This window comes from Macaca fascicularis, chromosome 19, assembly GCF_037993035.2.
Source record: "Macaca fascicularis isolate 582-1 chromosome 19, T2T-MFA8v1.1".
Taxonomy (NCBI): Eukaryota; Metazoa; Chordata; class Mammalia; order Primates; family Cercopithecidae; genus Macaca; species Macaca fascicularis.
In genome coordinates this window covers 63024488-63044320 of record NC_088393.1, presented here as the reverse complement: position 1 = coordinate 63044320, position 19833 = coordinate 63024488, and the positions used below count along the sequence as shown (strand labels likewise).

The 19833-nt window shown below is 58.7% G+C and overlaps 2 protein-coding genes, 1 long non-coding RNA gene and 1 other non-coding gene across 11 annotated transcripts; 2 read left to right on the top strand and 2 right to left on the bottom strand.

Annotated features, from left to right (window-relative positions):
• Positions 1-1177: 1177 nt before the first annotated feature.
• LOC123570436 (small nucleolar RNA U13) lies at positions 1178-1281 on the bottom strand. The gene has a single exon (XR_006694615.1). It is a non-coding gene; the product is annotated as a small nucleolar RNA U13 (small nucleolar RNA).
• Positions 1282-1542: 261 nt separating this feature from the next.
• LOC141409159 (uncharacterized) lies at positions 1543-13330 on the bottom strand. Its single transcript, XR_012428019.1, has 2 exons — positions 13152-13330; positions 1543-3729 (listed from the first exon to the last, which is right to left on the bottom strand). It is a non-coding gene; the product is annotated as an uncharacterized lncRNA (long non-coding RNA).
• DNAAF3 (dynein axonemal assembly factor 3) lies at positions 1837-13926 on the top strand. Of its 7 annotated transcripts, none has more exons than XR_012428018.1 (12): positions 1837-1930; positions 2036-2124; positions 2459-2601; positions 2995-3088; positions 6416-6573; positions 6880-7062; positions 10197-10322; positions 10428-10550; positions 11166-11347; positions 12112-12223; positions 12990-13064; positions 13148-13926. XR_012428018.1 is itself a non-coding variant. In XM_045379595.3 (12 exons), the coding sequence occupies exons 2-12, from the start codon at positions 2040-2042 to the stop codon at positions 13533-13535; spliced, it is 1623 nt and encodes a 540-aa protein (XP_045235530.2). In that variant the 5' UTR covers positions 1837-1930; positions 2036-2039; the 3' UTR covers positions 13536-13926. The 7 variants fall into 7 exon arrangements, 6 of the variants coding, with proteins under 6 accessions (XP_045235530.2, XP_045235533.1, XP_073880899.1 ...); XM_045379595.3 differs by having other exon boundaries at positions 11166-11301; XM_045379598.3 differs by having other exon boundaries at positions 11166-11301; positions 12886-13064.
• Positions 13927-14538: 612 nt separating this feature from the next.
• Positions 14539-19619, top strand: TNNI3 (troponin I3, cardiac type). Of its 2 annotated transcripts, XM_005590372.4 has the most exons (8): positions 14539-14687; positions 14962-14974; positions 15137-15220; positions 15626-15667; positions 15939-16070; positions 16520-16609; positions 17150-17326; positions 19469-19619. In XM_005590372.4, exons 1-8 carry the CDS (start codon positions 14677-14679, stop codon positions 19550-19552), a joined length of 633 nt encoding a protein of 210 aa, XP_005590429.1. In that variant the 5' UTR covers positions 14539-14676; the 3' UTR covers positions 19553-19619. The 2 variants fall into 2 exon arrangements, with proteins under 2 accessions (XP_005590429.1, XP_073880902.1); XM_074024801.1 differs by lacking the exon at positions 15939-16070.
• Positions 19620-19833: the final 214 nt, after the last annotated feature.

Here is a 19833-nt window from a genome sequence, read left to right as displayed (position 1 = left end):
TACAGAATTAGCCGGGAGTCGTGGCGCATGACTGTAATCCCAGTTACTCGGGAGGCTGAGGCAGAAGAATGACTTGAACCTGGGAGGCGGAGGTTGCAGTGAGCCAAGATGGTGCCATTGCACTCCAGCCTGGGCAACAAGAGTGAAACTCCATCTCAACAAACAAACAAACAAACAAAACAAAAAACATACACACACACACAAAATAAAATAAAAATACAAAAATTAGCGGGGCGTGGTGGCACACGCCTGTAGTCCCAGCTACTTGGGAGGCTGGGACAGGAGAATCACTTGAACCTGGGAGGTGGAGGTTGCAGTGAGCCGAGATCACGCCACTGCACTCCAGTCTGGGCGTCGCAGCAAGACTCCGTCTCAAAAAATCACTCTGGCTCATTTGCTGAGAATATGTTGGGGGAGTGGGAGAAATAGGGAGGAAAGGCATTAATTCTCCAGAGAGAAAGCCAGGATCTGGGGCTCTTGCAGGCTTAGAGCTGGCCTGGGAGAGGCTGGTTAGCCAGGCTGATTCTACAGGAACTGCTGAGGTCTCAGCCTTCATTTCCCCAGTGGGTATTGTCTTCCCAGTACCCAGATCTGCCCTCAGGAGGCAGATCCGCTGTCCCTCTGCCAGCTACACGCTACATTCCCATCTCACAGAGCAGGAGACTGAGGCTCAGAAAGGGTGACTGGTCTAAGCTCATGTGTCTGGGCAAGGAAAGGAGGCAGAGAGCCAAGTTTCCTTGGGCGCTGAGCCCAGCGCGGAGTGCTGGGGTGATCTAGAGATGTGCCTCATTCAGACTCTGCTTTTTTTTTTTTTTTTTTTTTTTTTTTTGACAGTGTTGCTCTGTTGCCCAGGCTGGAGTCCAGAGGCGCAGCTCACTGCAACCTCCGCCTCCCGGGTTCAACAGACTTTCCTGCCTCAGCTTCCAGAGTAGCTGGGATTACAGGTGTGTGTCACCACGCCCGGTTGATTTTTGTATTTTTTAAGGTAGAGGCGCTGTTTCACCATGTTGGCCAGGCTGGTCTCCAACTCCTGACCTCAAGTGATCTGCCCACCTCGACCTCCCAAAGTGTTGGGATTACAAGTGTGAGCCACAGAGCCCGGCCGACTTACCCTTATTTTAATGCAGTGCATTTAACTGTACGATTACAGAATTTACCTGTAGTTTTTTAAAATTCATGTCAGAAGGGTAATGTGCCGATGTCGTAACAAGGTTTGAAGGAGGCACATCTCACACATGCGCGTGAACACCCAATCATCCCGCCTAGAAACTACAAAAGGATATAGCTGTAAGTTTAAATTATTGCTTCGTGCGACAATAACCAGCTTACAAAATCCCTGAATATTTAATGACCTGCACATCAGCGCCCCACCTGTGGGCAGCTCTGAGTGGTAGAGCCCACGTTGTGCTGGGGCGGGGAGCGGGCTCAGAAGCCTGCCGTCTAAAGTCTAGACACTTCACTTTATTTGGGTTGCTCAAAATTCAGTTACGTAGGAGCAAAGGCAGCAGATGGAAAAAAGAAAAAAAAAAACAGGAAATAAGATTATGCTCCGTTCACTCTCAATTTTACTCAGCCCAGGGCCCCTCCATTCCAGAAATTTGGACCGACCCTGACTCCGCCCCAACCTGTTTCAGCCCCGCCCCTTCTCCCGTCAGCGCCGTCGTCATGACAACCGCGTCCGCACGTCCTCTTCCCCTAGGGGTGGGGGAAGCCTGGCCCTCAGTGCTCCCATTGGCCAAAAGTTTGTAGGGGGCGGGCCTCGCACACTTTCATTGGTCAGTTGCTCGCTGTGGTCCCATCCCCCATGCTCCCATTGGTTGATTGATCGAAAAGGGCGGGGACTCTGGGCAGCAGTTGCGGAGTGCCGCGGGTCCACAGTGCTGCACCGAGCAGAGAGGAAGGGGCGTCCCGGGATATTTGGAGGATAAAGGTGTGGGCAGGGTATCATGTGGAGGCAAAGGGGCGAGAAGTGCGGGGCGGAGGGAGGGGAGCGGGGCGGGCAATATGTGGGATTCTCAGAATGTCTTTTCCGCAGGGTGATGACCACACCTGCCGGCTCCGGCAGGGGCTTCGGCTCCGTGTCCTGGTGGGGCCTGTCCCCGGCGCTGGACCTGCAGGCTGAAAGTGAGTCCCAGCACGCAAGGTCTGATACACCGTCTGCCTTCCCAGCCTGAGCAGACGGCCTTTTAGAGCTCGTAGTCCCAGCGTCGGTGGCAGGGGGCGCGCTAACGTTCTCCAAGGATCCAACGGCGGAGGGCGCGCTCCCAGGGGCAGCCCCGAGGTCCTGTCTGCAGACTATGAATCCCAGAATACTCGAAGGAAACACCTCCCCTTAGAACCTAGAACCTAGGCCGCAGGCGCGACGCCTACTGGGATTTGTAGTTCATTGTTGCAGGGGATGCTACGGTGTTCGGTCTGCCAACCACCATGGTGCTCCAGCCGGCTTTCATCTTGCCAGGTCCTCCTGTGGACCCAGATTCCCAGGCCGATACGGTGCACAGCACCCCCGAGCTAGACGTGCTGCTTCTGGGCTCTGTGGATGGACGGCACCTGCTGCGGACGCTGTCCCGAGCGAAGCTCTGGCCTCGCAGGAGGTTCAACGTGAGCTGGGATGAAGATGAGAGCCCAGATTCCCGAGTCCTTGAGGGAGGAAGGGATTGGAATTCTAAAACCTCAGGTCCAGGAATGAAGGGGCTGGAGACTCCTAGATCTGAGGGAGGTGGAAGTTGGGAGCGAACTCATGCGTCTTGGGGAAGGAAGGGGCTGGGGTTTGGAACTCGTGGGTTCTGTAGTGAGGAAGAGCTCAAAGATCAGGTCTATTGAGGAATGGAAGGAAAGAGGGCTCTGGGGACCCAGACTCCTGTGTTTGAAGGAAGAGGCTGGTACAGAACTCCTGGGTGTGTGGAAGGAGAGAGCTGAGGGCCTGCTCTCCTGGGTCTCCTAGGACCCAGGCAAACAGGTCTCAGAATTATTCTACCCTGTCCATCCTTCTAGTTCTTTGTGCTGGAGAATAATCTGGAAGCTGTGGCCCGACACATGTTGATCTTCAGCTTAGCCCTAGAGGATCCAGAGAAGATGGGGCTGCAAGGTCTGTTGCTAGGACCCAGGAATTCTGACTGCTGGTCTCCTCCCCCTCCCTAGAGGGATTCTGGCATTTCAACGGTACAATTAACAAGTTTGGTTATTTTTCCGGGAGGCAGAGGTTGCATTGAGCCGAGATCGCGCCATTGCACTCCAGCCTGGGCAACGGTAGCAAAACTCCATCTAAAAACCAAAAATGTTTGGTATTTTCCAGTGTGGTACCTCTGATGGAAAAAAAAAAAATCATATATATTTATTGATGATGGTCCCCTCTGATGTAATTTGCCATCTTAGAGCCTCAGCTTCTCCTATCTGTAAAATGGGGCTAAATATAATACATCTTAGAGCCACTTAGAAAATTCCAGGAGAGGCTGGGTGCAGTGGTTCACACCTGTAATCCCAGCACTTTGGGAGGCTGAGGCGGGTGAATCACAAGGTCAGGAGATCAAGACCATCCTGCTCAACATGGTAAAACCCCATCTCTACTACAAATACAAAAATTAGCCGGGCGTGGTGGCGGGTGCCTGTAGTCCCAGTTACTCGGGAGGCTGAGGCAGGAGAATCCCTTGAACCCATGAGGCGGAGGTTGCAGTGAGCCAAGATCATGCCATTGCACTCCAGCCTGGGTGACAAGAGCAAAACCTCCATCTAAAAAAGAAAAAGAAAAAGAAAACAGGTTTGTTTGTTTGTTTTTTGAGGCAGAGTCTTGCCCCGTTGCCCAGGTTGGAGTGCAATGGCACAATCTTGGCTCCCCATAACCTCTGCCTCCTGGATTCAAGCAATTCTCCTGCCTCAGTCTCCCAAGTAGCTGGGATTACAGGCATGCACCACCATGCCCGGCTAATTTTTTGTACTTTTAGTAGAGCCGGGGTTTCACCATGTTGGCCAGGATGGTCTCGAGCTCCTGACCTCAGGTGATCTGCCCACCTTGGCCTGCCAAAGTGCTGGGTTTACACGCATGAGCCATCTCACCTGGCCCCAAGAATAAAGGTTTAATTGACTCACAGTTCCACAGGCTGTACAGGGAGCATGCATGGCTGTGAAGGCCTCAGGAAACTTACAATCACGACAGAAGGTGAAGGGGATGCAGGCACCTGTTCCATGGCAGGAGAAGGAGCAAGAGAGGCAGCGGGGAAGAGTCACACACTTTCAAACAACCAGATTTTGTCGGAACTCACTATCACGAGAACAGTAAGGGAGAAATCTGCCCCCATGACCCTATCACCTCGCATCAGGCCCCACCTCCAACGTTTGGGGATTACAATTCAACATGAGATTTAGGTGGGACACAGATCCAAACCATATCAGTCATTAATAACCCAGAGAATTCAGAGTACAGATTGTTCAAAGTTCTTAAACAGCTAGAACTAAACTGATCTATTTTACTAAAAGGCACACAGTTCTCTTCTATTAAGTTCTTAAACAACTAACATGAAACTATTTCTTTTTTTTTTTTTTGAGATGGAGTCTCGCTCTGTCGCCCAGGCTGGAGTGCAGTGGCCGGATCTCAGCTCACTGCAAGCTCCGCCTCCCGGGTTTACGCCATTCTCCTGCCTCAGCCCCCCCGAGTAGCTGGGACTACAGGCGCCCGCCACCTTGCCCGGCTAGTTTTTTTTTTTTTTGTATTTTTTAGTAGAGACGGGGTTTCACCGTGTTAGCCTGGATGGTCTTGATCTCCTGACCTCGTGATCCGCCCGTCTCGGCCTCCCAAAGTGCTGGGATTACAGGCTTGAGCCACCGCGCCCGGCACATGAAATTATTTCTATGTCTATGTGTGTATATATATATTATATACAATGAAAGGTATATACACTCATCCCTCAGTAACACTGGGGACTGGTTCCAGGACCCCTGCAGATACCAAGATCCGAGGATGCTCAAGTCCCTCACAAAATGGTGTAGTACTGCCAGGGGCAGTGGCACACGCCTGTAATCCTAACACTTTGGGAGCCTGAAGTGGGAGGACTGCTTGAGACCATGAGTTTGAGACTGGCTTGGTCAACATAGTGAGACCCCGTCTCTACAAGAAATAAAATATTAGCTGGGTGTGGTAGCTAATGACTAGTCCCAGCTAGTTGGGAAGCTGGAGGGGGAGGGTCCCTTAAGCCCAGGTGGTCGAGGTTACTGTGAACTATGACAGCACAACTGCACTCAGCCTGGGCAACAGAGTGAGACACTGTCTCAAAACAAAAAAAGATATACTCACAAATAGCCTGTACACATCCTCCCATACACCGTAAATCATCTCTAGATTACCTATAATATAGGCCAGGCATGGTGGCTCACGCCAATGCTGGCATCCCAGCATTTTGGGAGGCCGAGGTGGGTGGATCACCTGAGGTCAGGAGTTCTCGACCAGCCTGACCAACATGGAGAAACCCCATCTCTACTAAAAACAAAAACAAAAACAAAATTAGCCGGGATGGTGGCCCATGCTTATAATCCCAGCTACTCGGAAGACTGAGGCAGGAGAATCACTTGAACCCAGGAGGCGGAGGTTGTGGTGAGCCAAGATCGTGCCATTGGGCTCCAGCCTGGGAAACAAGAGTGAAACTCCGTCTCAAAAAAAAAAAAAGAGGCCGGGCGCGGTGGCTCACGCCTGTAATCCCAGCACTTTGGGAGGCCGAGGCGGGCGGATCACAAGGTCAGGAGATCGAGACCACGGTGAAACCCCGTCTCTACTAAAAATACAAAAAATTAGCCGGGCGCGGTTGTGGGCGCCTGTAGTCCCAGCTACTCGGGAGGCTGAGGCAGGAGAATGGCGTGAACCCGGGAGGCGGAGCTTGCAGTGAGCCGAGATCGCGCCACTGCACTCCAGCCTGGGCGACAGAGCGAGACTCCGTCTCAAAAAAAAAAAAAAAAAAAAAAGATTACCTATAATATGTAATACAATGTAACTGCTTACACCATATTTTACAATTTGTATTTTTGTTTTACTGTTGTATTGTTATCTTTTGCCCCAAATATTCTGTGTCTGCGGTGAGTGTGGAATCTGCAACTCTAATTCCTTCTTCTAGGTAGTTATTTATTTATTTTAGAGGCGGAGTCTCATTCTGTTGTCCAGGTTGGAGTGCAATGGCACGATCTCAGCTCACTGCAACCTCCGCCTCCGGGTTCAAGCGATTCTCCTGCCTCAGCCTCCCGAGTAACTGCGACTACAGGCGCCTGCCACCTCGCCCACGGCCCTGTTCTTCATGTAGTTTTTGGAATGCGTGGGGAGTTTGCAGGGGTTCATTGTCTTCATTATATGACTATGACCTAACAACATATTAACGGTCTAATTCCTGGGCTCCCTCCTCCGCACATTCCCCCAATTATCTCCCCCTCTCCCTAGAGCGGAGCGAGACCTTCCTGGAGGTGTGGGGGAACGCGCTGCTGCGCCCGCCGGTGGCCGCCTTCGTGCGCGCCCAGGCCGACCTGCTGGCTCACCTGGTCCCCGAGCCCGACCGCCTGGAGGAGCAGCTGCCCTGGCTCAGCCTCCGAGCCCTCAAGGTGCCACCGCCCGGCCTCCATCTGGGATCGGGTGGCCGCGTGAAGAATGGAAGTGCGCAGTCCAAAGGACGTGCGTTGATGGAGCAGGCGGCGGGTTCGGGAGTTCGAGTCCCAGTCCCCGACTCCCACTGTGGGATTTGGCCTGGGGGCAGCAGGTGGCTTCTGCTTTCGGAACCTCAGTTTTTCCATCCGAGAAACGGGGGAATCGTTCCCCTGTTCTGGGATGGAAGAGAGGGTCAATTAGAAGCCGCTCTCCCTGCATCCCTCTCTGCTTCCCTCTCTCCCCACGCGTGCCTCGCCCCGCAGTTCCGCGAGCGGGACGCCCTGGAGGCCGTGTTCCGCTTCTGGGCGGGCGGCGAGAAAGGGCCGGAGGCCTTCCCCATGAGCCGCCTCTGGGACTCGCGGCTGCGCCACTACCTGGGCTCCCGCTACGACGCCCGGCGCGGTGTCAGCGACTGGGACCTGCGCATGAAGCTGCATGACCGCGGGGTGAGGGGCACAGGAGGAGGGGCTGGGGGCCTGGACTCCCGGGTCTGAGGGAGGAGGGCCTGGGGACCTGGACTCCCGGGTCTGAGGGAGGAGGGGCTGGGGGTCTGGACTCCCGGGTCTGAGGGAGGAGGGGCTGGGGGCCTGGACTCCCGGGTCTGAGGGAGGAGGGGCTGGGGGTCTGGACTCCCGGGTCTGAGGGAGGAGGGGCTGGGGGCCTGGACTCCCGGGTCTGAGGGAGGAGGGGCTGGGGGTCTGGACTCCCGGGTCTGAGGGAGGAGGGACTGGGGCCTGGACTCCTGGGTCTGAGGGAGGAGGGGCTGGGGGCCTGGACTCCTGGGTCTGAGGGAGGAGGGGCTGGGGGCCTGCGCTCCCGGGTCTGAGGGAGGAGGGGCTGGGGTCTGGACTCCTGGGTCTGAGGGAGGAGGGGCTGGGGACCTGGACTCCTGGGTCTGAGGGAGGAGGGGCTGGGGGTCTGGACTCCCGGGTCTGAGGGAGGAGGGTTTGGGGGTCTGGACTCCTGGGTCTGAGGGAGGAGGGGCTGGGGGTCTGGACTCCCGGGTCTGAGGGAGGAGGGCCTGGGGGCCTGGACGCCCGGGTCTGAGGGAGGAGGGGCTGGGGGTCTGGACTCCTGGGTCTGAGGGAGGAGGGCCTGGGGGCCTGGACGCCCGGGTCTGAGGGAGGAGGGGCTGGGGGTCTGGACGCCCGGGTCTGAGGGAGGAGGGGCTGGGGGTCTGGACACCTGGGTCTGAGGGAGGAGGGTCTGGGGTCTGGACTCCCGGGTCTGAGGGAGGAGGGGCTGGGGTCTGGACTCCTGGGTCTGAGGGAGGAGACACTGGGGGCCTGGACTCCTGGGTCTGAGGGAGGAGGGACTGGGATCTGGACTCCCGGGTCTGAGGGAGGAGGGGCTGGGGGCCTGGACTCCTGGGTCTGAGGGAGGAGGGGCTGGGGGTCTGGACTCCTGGGTCTGAGGGAGGAGACACTGGGGGTCTGGACACTTGGGTCTGAGGGAGGAGGGTCTGGGGTCTGGACTCCCGGGTCTGAGGGAGGAGGGGCTGGGGGCCTGGACTCCCGGGTCTGAGGGAGGAGGGACTGGGATCTGGACTCCCGGGTCTGAGGGAGGAGGGGCTGGGGGCCTGGACTCCTGGGTCTGAGGGAGGAGGGGCTGGGGACCTGGACTCCTGGGTCTGAGGGAGGAGGGGCTGGGGGCCTGGACTCCCGGGTCTGAGGGAGGAGGGTTTGGGGGTCTGGACTCCTGGGTCTGAGGGAGGAGGGGCTGGGGGTCTGGACTCCTGGGTCTGAGGGAGGAGGGCCTGGGGGCCTGGACGCCCGGGTCTGAGGGAGGAGGGCCTGGGGGCCTGGACGCCCGGGTCTGAGGGAGGAGGGGCTGGGGGCCTGGACGCCCGGGTCTGAGGGAGGAGGGGCTGGGGGTCTGGACACCTGGGTCTGAGGGAGGAGGGTCTGGGGTCTGGACTCCCGGGTCTGAGGGAGGAGGGGCTGGGGTCTGGACTCCTGGGTCTGAGGGAGGAGGGGCTGGGGGCCTGGACTCCTGGGTCTGAGGGAGGAGGGACTGGGATCTGGACTCCCGGGTCTGAGGGAGGAGGGGCTGGGGGCCTGGACTCCTGGGTCTGAGGGAGGAGACACTGGGGGTCTGGACACCTGGGTCTGAGGGAGGAGGGTCTGGGGTCTGGACTCCCGGGTCTGAGGGAGGAGGGGCTGGGGGCCTGGACTCCTGGGTCTGAGGGAGGAGGGACTGGGATCTGGACTCCCGGGTCTGAGGGAGGAGGGGCTGGGGGCCTGGACTCCTGGGTCTGAGGGAGGAGGGGCTGGGGACCTGGACTGCTGGGTCTGAGGCAGGAGGGGCTGGGGGCCTGGACTCCCGGGTCTGAGGGAGGAGGGTTTGGGGGTCTGGACTCCTGGGTCTGAGGGAGGAGGGGCTGGGGGTCTGGACTCCTGGTTCTGAGGGAGGAGGGCCTGGGGGCCTGGACGCCCGGGTCTGAGGGAGGAGGGGCTGGGGGCCTGGACGCCTGGGTCTGAGGGAGGAGGGGCTGGGGGTCTGGACACCTGGGTCTGAGGGAGGAGGGTCTGGGGTCTGGACTCCCGGGTCTGAGGGAGGAGGGGCTGGGGTCTGGACTCCTGGGTCTGAGGGAGGAGACACTGGGAGCCTGGACTCCTGGGTCTGAGGGAGGAGGGACTGGGATCTGGACTCCCGGGTCTGAGGGAGGAGGGGCTGGGGGCCTGGACTCCTGGGTCTGAGGGAGGAGACACTGGGGGTCTGGACACCTGGGTCTGAGGGAGGAGGGTCTGGGGTCTGGACTCCCGGGTCTGAGGGAGGAGGGGCTGGGGGCCTGGACTCCTGGGTCTGAGGGAGGAGGGACTGGGATCTGGACTCCCGGGTCTGAGGGAGGAGGGGCTGGGGGCCTGGACTCCCGGGTCTGAGGGAGGAGGGGCTGGGGGTCTGGACTCCTGGGTCTGAGGGAGGAGGGGCTGGGGGCCTGGACGCCCGGGTCTGAGGGAGGAGGGGCTGGGGGCCTGGACGCCCGGGTCTGAGGGAGGAGGGGCTGGGGGTCTGGACACCTGGGTCTGAGGGAGGAGGGTCTGGGGTCTGGACTCCCGGGTCTGAGGGAGGAGGGGCTGGGGTCTGGACTCCTGGGTCTGAGGGAGGAGACACTGGGGGCCTGGACTCCTGGGTCTGAGGGAGGAGGGACTGGGATCTGGACTCCCGGGTCTGAGGGAGGAGGGGCTGGGGGTCTGGACTCCTGGGTCTGAGGGAGGAGGGTCTGGGGTCTGGACACCTGGGTCTGAGGGAGGAGGGGCTGGGGGTCTGGACTCCCGGGTCTGAGGGAGGAGGGCCTGGGGGGTCTGGACTCCCGGGTCTGAGGGAGGAGGGCCTGGGGGGTCTGGACTCCCGGGTCTGAGGGAGGAGGGTCTGGGGTCTGGACTCCCGGGTCTGAGGGAGGAGGGCCTGGGGGGTCTGGACTCCCGGGTCTGAGGGAGGAGGGGCTGGGGGCCTGGACTCCCAGGTCTGAGGGAGGAGGGGCTGGGGGTCTGGACTCCCGGGTCTGAGGGAGGATGGTGTAGGGGTCCCTCCATGGTGGGTTCATTGAGGGGTCCCTTCTTCCTGCCCCCCACCCCAGGCCCAAGTCATTCACACCCAGGAGTTCCGACGCTGGCGGGACACAGGCGTCGCCTTTGAACTCAGGGACTCCAGCGCCTATCACGTGCCCAACCGGACCCTGGCGTCGGGTCGCCTCCTGAGCTACGTGCGTGTCCACTGCCTGTCCTGGCCCACTGCTGCTTCTCGGAGACCCAGGAGTCAGGGTCCCCAGCCTCGACCTCACCCGCCTCCTCTCTCCCTCCTTTTCCAGCGCGGGGAGCGCGTGGCAGCGCGCGGGTACTGGGGGGACATCGCCACAGGGCCCTTCGTGGCCTTCGGCATCGAAGCCGACGACGAGAGCCTTCTGCGGACCAGCAACGGACAGCCGGTCAAGGTGCGCGGCGAGGCTGGGACTGGGGGTGGGAGTGGGGCTGGGGGTGGGGGTGGGGCTGGGGGTGGGGGTGGGGGTGGGGGTGGGGCTGGGGGTGGGAGTGGGGCTGGGGGTGGGGTGGGGCTGGGGTTGGGAGTGGGGCTGGGGGTGGGGCTGGGGGTGGGGGTGGGGCTGGGGGTGGGAGTGGGGCTGGGGGTGGGAGTGGGGCTGGGGGTGGGAGTGGGGCTGGGGGTGGGGCTGGGGGTGGGGGTGGGGCTGGGGGTGGGAGTGGGGCTGGGGGTGGGAGTGGGGCTGGGGGTGGGGCTGGGGTGGGTGTGGGGCTGGGGGTGGGAGTGGGGCTGGGGGTAGGGCTGGGGTGGGGGTGGGGCTGGGGGTGGGTGGGTGCGCAAGACCCCGCCTCCACCGCAGGCCCCGCCCCAGCTCCAGACCCAACCCGTCGCTGGGCGGGGACGACTCCATTCAGGGAACAGGCCCCATCCCCGCGGGATAGGTCCCGCCCCACTTCACATCCTCCAAGCAGCTGCGGGAGTTCTAGTCCTGGACCGAGGACTCCCCGCGTTCTAAGCCCCGCCCCGCCATCCCGGCCCCGACGTCTGGCCACGCCCCTTCTACCCCTAGACGGCCGGGGAGATCACGCAACACAACGTGACAGAGCTGCTCCGCGAGGTGGCCGCCTGGGGGCGCGCGAGAGCCAGCCGGGGGGACCCGGAGGAGCAGCAGCGCTCGGAGGCAAGCCCGGAGCCAGGGACTCCAGGTAAGTCCCAGGTAGGCCAGGACTCCAGGTAAGCCAGGGACTCCAGGTAAGCCACGGATAACAACAGGTAAGCCAGGACTCCAGGTAAGTCCCAGGTAGGCCAGGGACAACAGGTAAGCCAGGGATAACAGGTAAGCCAGGGATAACAACAGGTAAGCCAGGACTCCAGGTAAGTCCCGGGTAGGCCAGGGACAACAGGTAAGCCAGGGACTCCAGCCTCCAGCTGTTTCACACTGGAGTGTGGACTGACATGATTTGGAATGCCTGGGCAAGTGACGGCTTCTTGATATTCTGTTTTTTCCTCTCTTCTCTTTCTCTCCCTTTCCTAAATTTTGAGAGCATGCTTAGGATTCTGAATTCCACTAGTAGAATTCAATCTTATCTGCAAAGGGCTAAGCTATCCAAGAATATTCTCACAGGGTGCTGGGTCCCAGCCCTCCCTTGGACACCATCCTGCACCCCGGATCCGCGCTGGGCCTCCTTCCAGCCATCCTCCAACCTGGCCCTCCCTGAGTGTCTGTCCGACAGGGCATGTCACATGTGGCCCTGGCCACCCACCCTCTTTCCCTCTCTAGTCTCAGTTGCCTGATCTGTACAGTGAGCCTCTGCCTGCTGGGCTGATCTTCCCAGAATTTTCCAGGAATCCACCTCAGAGGAAAGATTTTTTTAAAAGCTTCAAGAGGACAAAAAGTGTTATCTCCAAGTCCTGTGTGCCTGCCCAGCTCTGCCCAGCTCTATATATCTCTCTGGCTTTCTGCCCTCATGGCTCTGCCCGTCAGAGGTGACCCCTCTATCCCCTTCCTCCGGCAGCCTCCACTCCGGAACCATTCACTGTCCACTTCCTGCCACTCAATTCTGCTGAGACTCTCCACCACAAGAGCTGCTACAATGGCCGGTTCCAGCTCCTCTATGTGGCCTGTGGGTAAGCAGGAGGCGTCTGTGCTCACAAAGACCCAGGATCAGGCCCCCAGCCCCTCCTCCCTCAGACCCTGGAACCCAAGCCCCAGGCCCTCCTCCCTCAGATCCAGGAGTCCAGGCACCCAACCCCTCCTTCCTCAGACCCAGGAGTCCAGGCCCCCAGCCCCTCCTCCCTCAGACCCAGGAACCCAAGCCCCAGCCCCTCCTCTCTCAGACCCAGGAGTCCAGGCCCCTAGCCCCTCCTCCCTCATACTCTGGAACCCAAGCCCCTCCTCCCTCAGACCCAGGAGTCCAGGCCCCTAGCCCCTCCTCCCTCAGACTCTGGAACCCAAGCCCCTCCTCCCTCAGACCCAGGCGTCCGGGTGCCCCAACCCCTCCTCCTTCAGACCCAGGAGTCCAGCCCCTCCTTCCTCAGACCCAGGAGTCCAGCCCCAGCCCCTCCTCCCTCAGACCCAGGAGTCCAGGCCCCCAGTCCCTCCTCCCTCAGACCCGGGAGTCCAGGCCCCAGCCCCTCCTCCCTCAGACCCAGGAGTCCAGGCCCCCAGCCCCTCCTCCCTCAGACCCAGGAGTCCAGACCCAGCCCCTCCTCCCTCAGACCCAGGAGTCCAGACCCAGCCCCTCCTCCCTGGTCCCTGAGTCCAGACCTCCTGCTCCCTTCTTTCCCAGGACCCAGACTCCAGTGTTGCAGCCCCTCCTCCCTCAGTGTCTGGGTTCCCAGAGCCCCCTCCTCCCTCAGCTGAGTCTCGGCTTGTCCTCGGTCCTCACTGCAGGGTGGTCCATCTTCTCAGCCCCGAGCTTGGGGCCTGTGTGGCACCTGGAGGGAACCTGATTGTGGAATTAGCCCGGTGAGCCAGTGGGGTGGAGGGCGGGGAACATCCCGGCTGGGGATCAAAATCTGGGTCCCTGACATGGCGCTTCCCATCTGCAGGTACCTGGTGGACGTGCGGCAGGAGCAGCTGCAGGGATTCAACACCCAGGTCGGGGAGCGAGCTCAGGCAGCGGGATTTGCTCCACAGACCGGGGCCAGGCCCTCAGAGACCTTCGCACGTTTCTGCAAGTCCCAGGACTCGGCTCTGGGCAGCACTGACCCAGCTGTGGAACCCGGAACTCCGTCCCTTGACGTCGTGGCCCAGCCTCTTGAAGCCAGCAGCCCAGCCCCTGAGGGCCTGACCCAGCCTCCGGAGGGCGGGACCCCACACTGGGAGCCCTGCCAGCTGCCCTCTGAGTCTCCAGGTTCACTCTCAGAGGTTCTGGCTCAGCCCCAAGGGGCTTTGGCTCTGTCCAACTGTGAGTCAGACTCCAACACTGGAGTCTGACCCAACCCCTAGATACCCCTTATCTCCAACTTCCAAAGTCAGGTTGTAGGATGAGAACCCGCTGATACCATCCTAAGCCGGCTGCTAGAGTCCCCAATTTTATTCTAATCATTCCCACTCAGTACCCGCCACCCCCACCCTGGGAGTGTTGATAGAATTTCAAATTCTATTTCTGAGATTCTATTTCTAGAATTCTAGATTGTTCTCTCAGAATTCCAAATTCCACTTCTGAGGCCCTGAACCCAGTCTAGGATCGGACCCTGAGTCTCAAGCCCTTGACTTTGGCCCCCTTGTTCCCAGGCACCCTGGGCTGGCTGGGGGCTGGGGTGTCTCCTCACCAGGGCCTGGTCAGCACCCAGATGGTTCAAGTAAAGCAAGTTATGTCCACCTCTCTGTGTGTCCAAGTGTCTTTCCTGTCCTATGTCCGTCTCCAGGGCTGGGAGAGAAAGACCCAGGAGTGGTGGACAGAGGAAGCCAGAAACCAGATTCCTGGGTTTCCGGGACTTGACCAGTGGGTCTAGGGAGGACAGGACTGGGGTCTGGACTGCTGGGTCTGAGGGAGGAGGGGCTGGGGGCCTGGACTCCTGGGTCTGAGGGAGGAGGGGCTGGGGGTCTGGACTCCTGGGTCTGAGGGAGGAGGGGCTGGGGACCTGGACTCCTGGGTCTGAGGGAGGAGGGGCTGGGGATCTGGACTCCTGGGTCTGAGGGAAGAGGGGGCTGGGGGCCTGGACTCCTTGTCTCAGGGAGTGGCTGGGGTCTCCCAGGGTCCTAGGACTGAGGAAGGAGGGGGCTGGGAGGTTGGGCATTCTGTGGGTCTGAGGGAGGAGGGGTCTAGGACTCCAGGATCAGAGGGAGGAGGGTCCGGAGTCCTGTGCCCCGAGGTGGCTGGTGATCCAGCTGGAGCAGGGCCCACCCCACCCCTCACGTGCCCCGTTATCTCGCATGGTGGGCAGGGGAGGAGGAGGTGACAGTATATTTAGTCTCTGTCCTCGCCCTTTATCTCAGTGTCCTCGGGGAGTCTCAAGCAGCCGGGAGGAGACTGACGGTCCCTGGGACCCTGAAGGTCACCCAGGCGGTCCCCTCACTGACCCTCCAAACGCCCCTGTCCTCACCTCCTGCCATTCCCGGCCTGAGTCTCAGCATGGCGGATAAGTGAGTGATGCCCCAAGGCAGTGGGAGTTGGGGGCGACCTCTCAGGTTCCCAAGAGGGGTCAGAGCTGAGAGGCTGGACCCCTGGCCTGTGAGGTAGGGGTAGGGGCTCTTGGTTGAAGAAAGGAAGCGGGTTTGCGAGTCAGACTCCTGGAACCAGAGGAAGGGGAAGCGGTGTCCCCCGACCTCTTGGTCAGAGGGGCTTCCGGGGGTCCCTTAGGAGACAGACAGGACACAGCCCACCACTAACCCCCATCCCCGGTTTCTCTCCTTCCAGGAGCAGCGATGCGGTGAGAGCAGCAGGCTAAGGCGTGGCTGGGACCCCCAGGGCCAGGGTGGGCGCTGCAGTGAGGGGTCTGGGGCGGGAGGCTGCAGCCCTAGCAGAGGGTGCGGTACGGAAAGGGCTGGGTGGGGTCTTGGTGGTGATGGGGTCCCCACTCCTCCAAACCCAGGCTGGGGAACCTCGCCCTGCACCAGCCCCAATCAGACGCCGCTCCTCCAACTACCGCGCTTACGCCACGGAGCCACACGCCAAGGTGGGAAGGGGCTTCCTGGGGGCCGAGTACAGGCGCTGGAAGGACCCGAGACCCTGAGAGTGGGGGGAGGAGCCAAGGCTACGAAGGGGGCGGGGACTACGCGGAGAGGCTTCAGGGGCGGAGTTTTGCAAAGGGTCACACTCGGATTGGTGACAGCCGCCTGTGGGCGTAGTTCCGTTGCCCTTGGATTTCCTTAGGGATAGATGGGAAGTGCCTATCCAAAGCCAGAGACCCGGATTGGTGGATGGGAATGAGGGGCGTGGCCTGTCATAGACTCAGGGCGCAAGTTGGAAGTGGGCCCAAATCTGGACCGGCTGGGGTTGCTGGGGGTGCCTTGAGGTCCCCTCCACCGTCGTCTCCGGATCCCCCTCCATGATGCTTCCTTGCTCCATCTCACCCTGGCAGAAAAAATCTAAGATCTCCGCCTCGAGAAAATTGCAGCTGAAGGTGAGCACGGGAGGTACAGGGAAGGAGCAGGCACGTGCTCAGGGGGCGGAGCTTGAGAGTGGGTGGGGCTTTCGGGGTAGGTGGGCGGGAGTGGGCGGGGGTTTGGCCGCTCGGGGCGTGGCTTTATCGGGGAGTCCTGCTCCGGGTGGGGCGGGGCCTTGGAAAGGTGGAGACGAAACTCGAGGGTTTAGAAGGGCAGACGGGGTTCCCTACGCCTGGTCTTTTTCCTGATGCCCCGGGTGGGCTACGCTTCCCTCCCACCCCTCCGCAGACCCTGCTGCTGCAGATTGCAAAGCAGGAGCTGGAGCGAGAGGCGGAGGAGCGGCGCGGAGAGAAGGGGCGCGCTCTGAGCACGCGCTGCCAGCCGCTGGAGTTGGCTGGGCTGGGCTTCGCGGAGCTGCAGGTACCAGCTCCCAAGGCAGGTACTCCTGCCCAGCCTGGGATCCGAGGTTTCTAGTCCCCGGAATTCAGCAGAACAGCCTCTGTCCCCTCTTCTGCTCGGGACCCAGGCGTCCAATATGTCTGTCCTTACCCAATTCTATATGGTTCGTGGGACTCCCGGCCCCTAACACCCTTTGTGTGCAGGTCTCTGGAGTCTTGGCTCCAACCTTCTCCTTCAGGATCATGTGGCCCTCCTATCCCAGACAGGGTCCAGGCCCCAGCCCCTCCTCCCTCAGAGCCGGATGTTCAGGCCTCAGCCCCTCCTCCCTCAGACCCAGGAGTCCAGGCCCCAGCCCCTCCTCCCTCAGACCCAGGAGTCCAGGCCCCAGCCCCTCCTCCCTCAGACCCAGGGGTTCAGGTCTCCAGGCCTCCAGGCTTCCCCCAAAAACACACACCACGTTCCTCCTCCAGGACTTGTGCCGACAGCTCCATGCCCGTGTGGACAAGGTGGATGAAGAGAGATATGACATACAGGCAAAAGTCACCAAGAACATCACAGAGGTGGGACGCATGGGCAGCTTGGGTACCTTCGGGGTAGTGAGATACCTGGTATTTGGTCTCTGCCTGACCCCTTGCAGCTGCTTTTGGCTGCACATCCCAGGATACCCAGGACAACTGTGAGCCTGGCAGGGCTGGGGCAGAAGGATGAGTACAATATAGTCAAGGAAAGCTGTTGTAGGCAGAGGGAACAGCACATGGAAGGCCATGGGTTGGGAAACAGAAAATATGTTAGTGAACATGTTCAGGGCATCACATGTTGGTAAATTAGCTCAGGCATTGGCCAGGGAATTGTGATTTGTATGTAGCTGGACCAGGTTATGCCAGTGGTTTTGTGAGGTGAGGCTGGAGCGTATGAAGAGGGGGATTCAGTTCCAGGATTAGAAGCTTAGACTGGGAGCCTAAGCTGAGAAGAGACTGGATGAGGCCTCGGTACTGGAAGACGAGATAAGGAGAATAAAAAAGGAGTGTAGGGTGGAAGAGTTGGGTGAGGGGGAAATGGAGGCAGGAGTATCCACACCCCTGTATACTGCCTCCCCCCAGATCGCAGATCTGACCCAGAAGATCTTTGACCTTCGGGGCAAGTTTAAGCGGCCCACCCTGCGGAGAGTGAGGATCTCTGCAGATGCCATGATGCAGGCGCTGCTGGGGGCCCGGGCTAAGGAGTCCCTGGACCTGCGGGCACACCTCAAGCAGGTGAAGAAGGAGGACACCGAGAAGGTGAGTGTGGGCTAAGGCCAGGAAAGAGAATGCTGAGGGGAAGGGCTGTGGGTACCAACAACCCTGGGGCCTAGCTGGAGGGCAGACGGTGCTTGAAGTTGGGGGTAGAAGCAGCTAGCTAGTACGGGGTCCTCCAAAATGCAAGAGGAAGACGGGAAGTGCATTAGGGCTACAGGAAGTCCATGTAAGAGCAAAGAGGTGCATGAAGGGCTGGGTGCAGGGGCTCATGCCTGTAATCTTTGAGATTAAAATTTTTTTTTTTAATTTCCTTTTTTTTTTTGAGATGGAGTCTCTGCTGCCCAGGCTGGAGTGCAATGACACCATCTCGGCTGCTGGAGTGCAGTGACGCCATCTCGGCTCACCGCAACCTCCGCCTCCCAGGATCAAGTGATTCTCATGCCTCAGCCTCCCAAGTAGCTGGGACTACAGGTGCACACCACCACGATATTGTTTTAATTTCTACAAATTTCTTTTTAAAATTGATTAGTCATGGTGGTGGCATGCAGCTTCTCAGGAGGCTGAGGCAGGAAGATCGCTTGAGCCCATGAGATCGAGGGTGCAGTGAGCTATGACTGTACCACTGCACTCCAGCCTGGGCAACACAGTAAGACCCTATCTTAAAGAAGAAGACAGGAAAGACAGGAGTGGATGCCTGAAACCATGGATTGTACTGAACCCTATATATAATTTTTTTCCTATACAAACCTACGTACCTATGATAAAGTTTCATTTCTAAATTAGACACAGTAAGAGATTAACAATAAATAATAATAAAAGAAGGCTGGGCATGGTGGCTCATGCCTGTAATCTCAACACTTTGGGATGCTAAGGCGGGCAGATTGCTTGAGCTCTGGAGTTCGAGACCAGCCTGGGAAACATGGCGAGACCCCGTCTCTACAAAAAATACAAAAGTTGCCAGGTGTGGTGACTCACACCTGTAATCTCAGCGCTTTGGGAGGCCAAGGCAGGTGGATCATAAGGTCAGGAGTTTGAGACCAGCCTGGCCAACACAGTCAAACCCCATCTCTAGTAAAAATACAAAGATTCGCTGGGTGTGGTGGTGGATGCCTGTAATCCCAGCTACTTGGGAGGCTGAGGCAGGAGAATTGCTTGAACCTGGGAGGCAGAGGTTGCAGTGAGCTGAGATCTCACCACTGCACTCCAGCCCTGGCAACCGTGGGAGACTCCATCTCAAAAAAAAAAAGTTAGCTGGGCATGATGGCACACACCTGTAGTCCCAGCTACTCAGGAGTCTGAGGTGAGAGGATAGCTTGAGCGCAGGAAGTTGAGGCTGCAGTGAGTCGAGATTGCACTCCAACTTGGGTGAGGGAACCAGACCCTGTCTCAAATAATAATAATAATAATAGTAAAATAGAACAATTATAACATATTGTAATAAAACTCATATGAATTGGTCTCTTTCTCAAAATATCCTATGGCCCTGTAGTCACCCTTCTTTTCCTTGTGATGTGAAATGACAGTGCCTATGTGCTGAGATGAAGTGAGGTGGATGACATAGGCATTGTGACCTAGCATTAGGCTAGGTCCTATGAGAATCCATCAAACTTATGAATTATTTCTGGAATTTTCCATTTAATATTTTTGGGCCATGGTTTACTGAAACCACACAAAGTAAAATTGCAGATAAGGATGAACTACTACAATAAGAAGGAAGGAGACAGGAAGTGCATAAGGCAGACAGAAAGTGTAGGGGAAAGATAGGAAGTGCAGGAAGGAGACAGGAAGTGGATAAGGAAAGACAGAAAGTACATGAGGGAGACAGGAAGTGCATGGGGAAAGACAGGAAATGCATGAGAAAAGACAGGAAGTGCTGGGGAAAGACAGGAAGTGCATGGGGGACAGGAAGTGCATGGGGGCACAGGAAGTACATGGGGAAAGACAGGAAGTGCTGGGGAAAGACAGGAAGTGCATGAGGGGGACAGGAAGTGCATGAGGGAGACAGGAAGTTATGGGGAAAATTGGCAGGGATTATCTTGAAAAGATGGGAAGTGCTCCAGAACTAGACACTTAGACAGGCATCCAGGGTAGAGTGGCCCCACAGGCTGGAGGGAAGACAGGGATTCTTGAGAGACTGGAGACCAGGAAGAGACCCTAATCTCTGACTCTATCGCCATCCTCCAGGAAAACCGGGAGGTGGGAGACTGGCGCAAGAACATCGATGCACTGAGTGGAATGGAGGGCCGCAAGAAAAAGTTTGAGGGCTGAGTCTTCCTACCTACTGCCCCCGCCCTGAGGAGGGCCCTGAGGAATAAAGCTTCTCTCTGAGCTGAAAGTGACTCCATGTCTATTACCCAGGGCTTAGGCAGGAGAGAGATGGGAAAACTGAGGGCAGGGCTCCCCCAAAGTCACACAGCAGGTCGGGGACCAGATGGATCTCCCATGTGGAGCACTCTTGGCTCTGTTATCAAAAAGAATTCCAGGGTTCATGAATTTGGAGAGGGGAGCTTTGTTTCTTAAGAAGCAGATCACAACCTGCAAACTGGAAG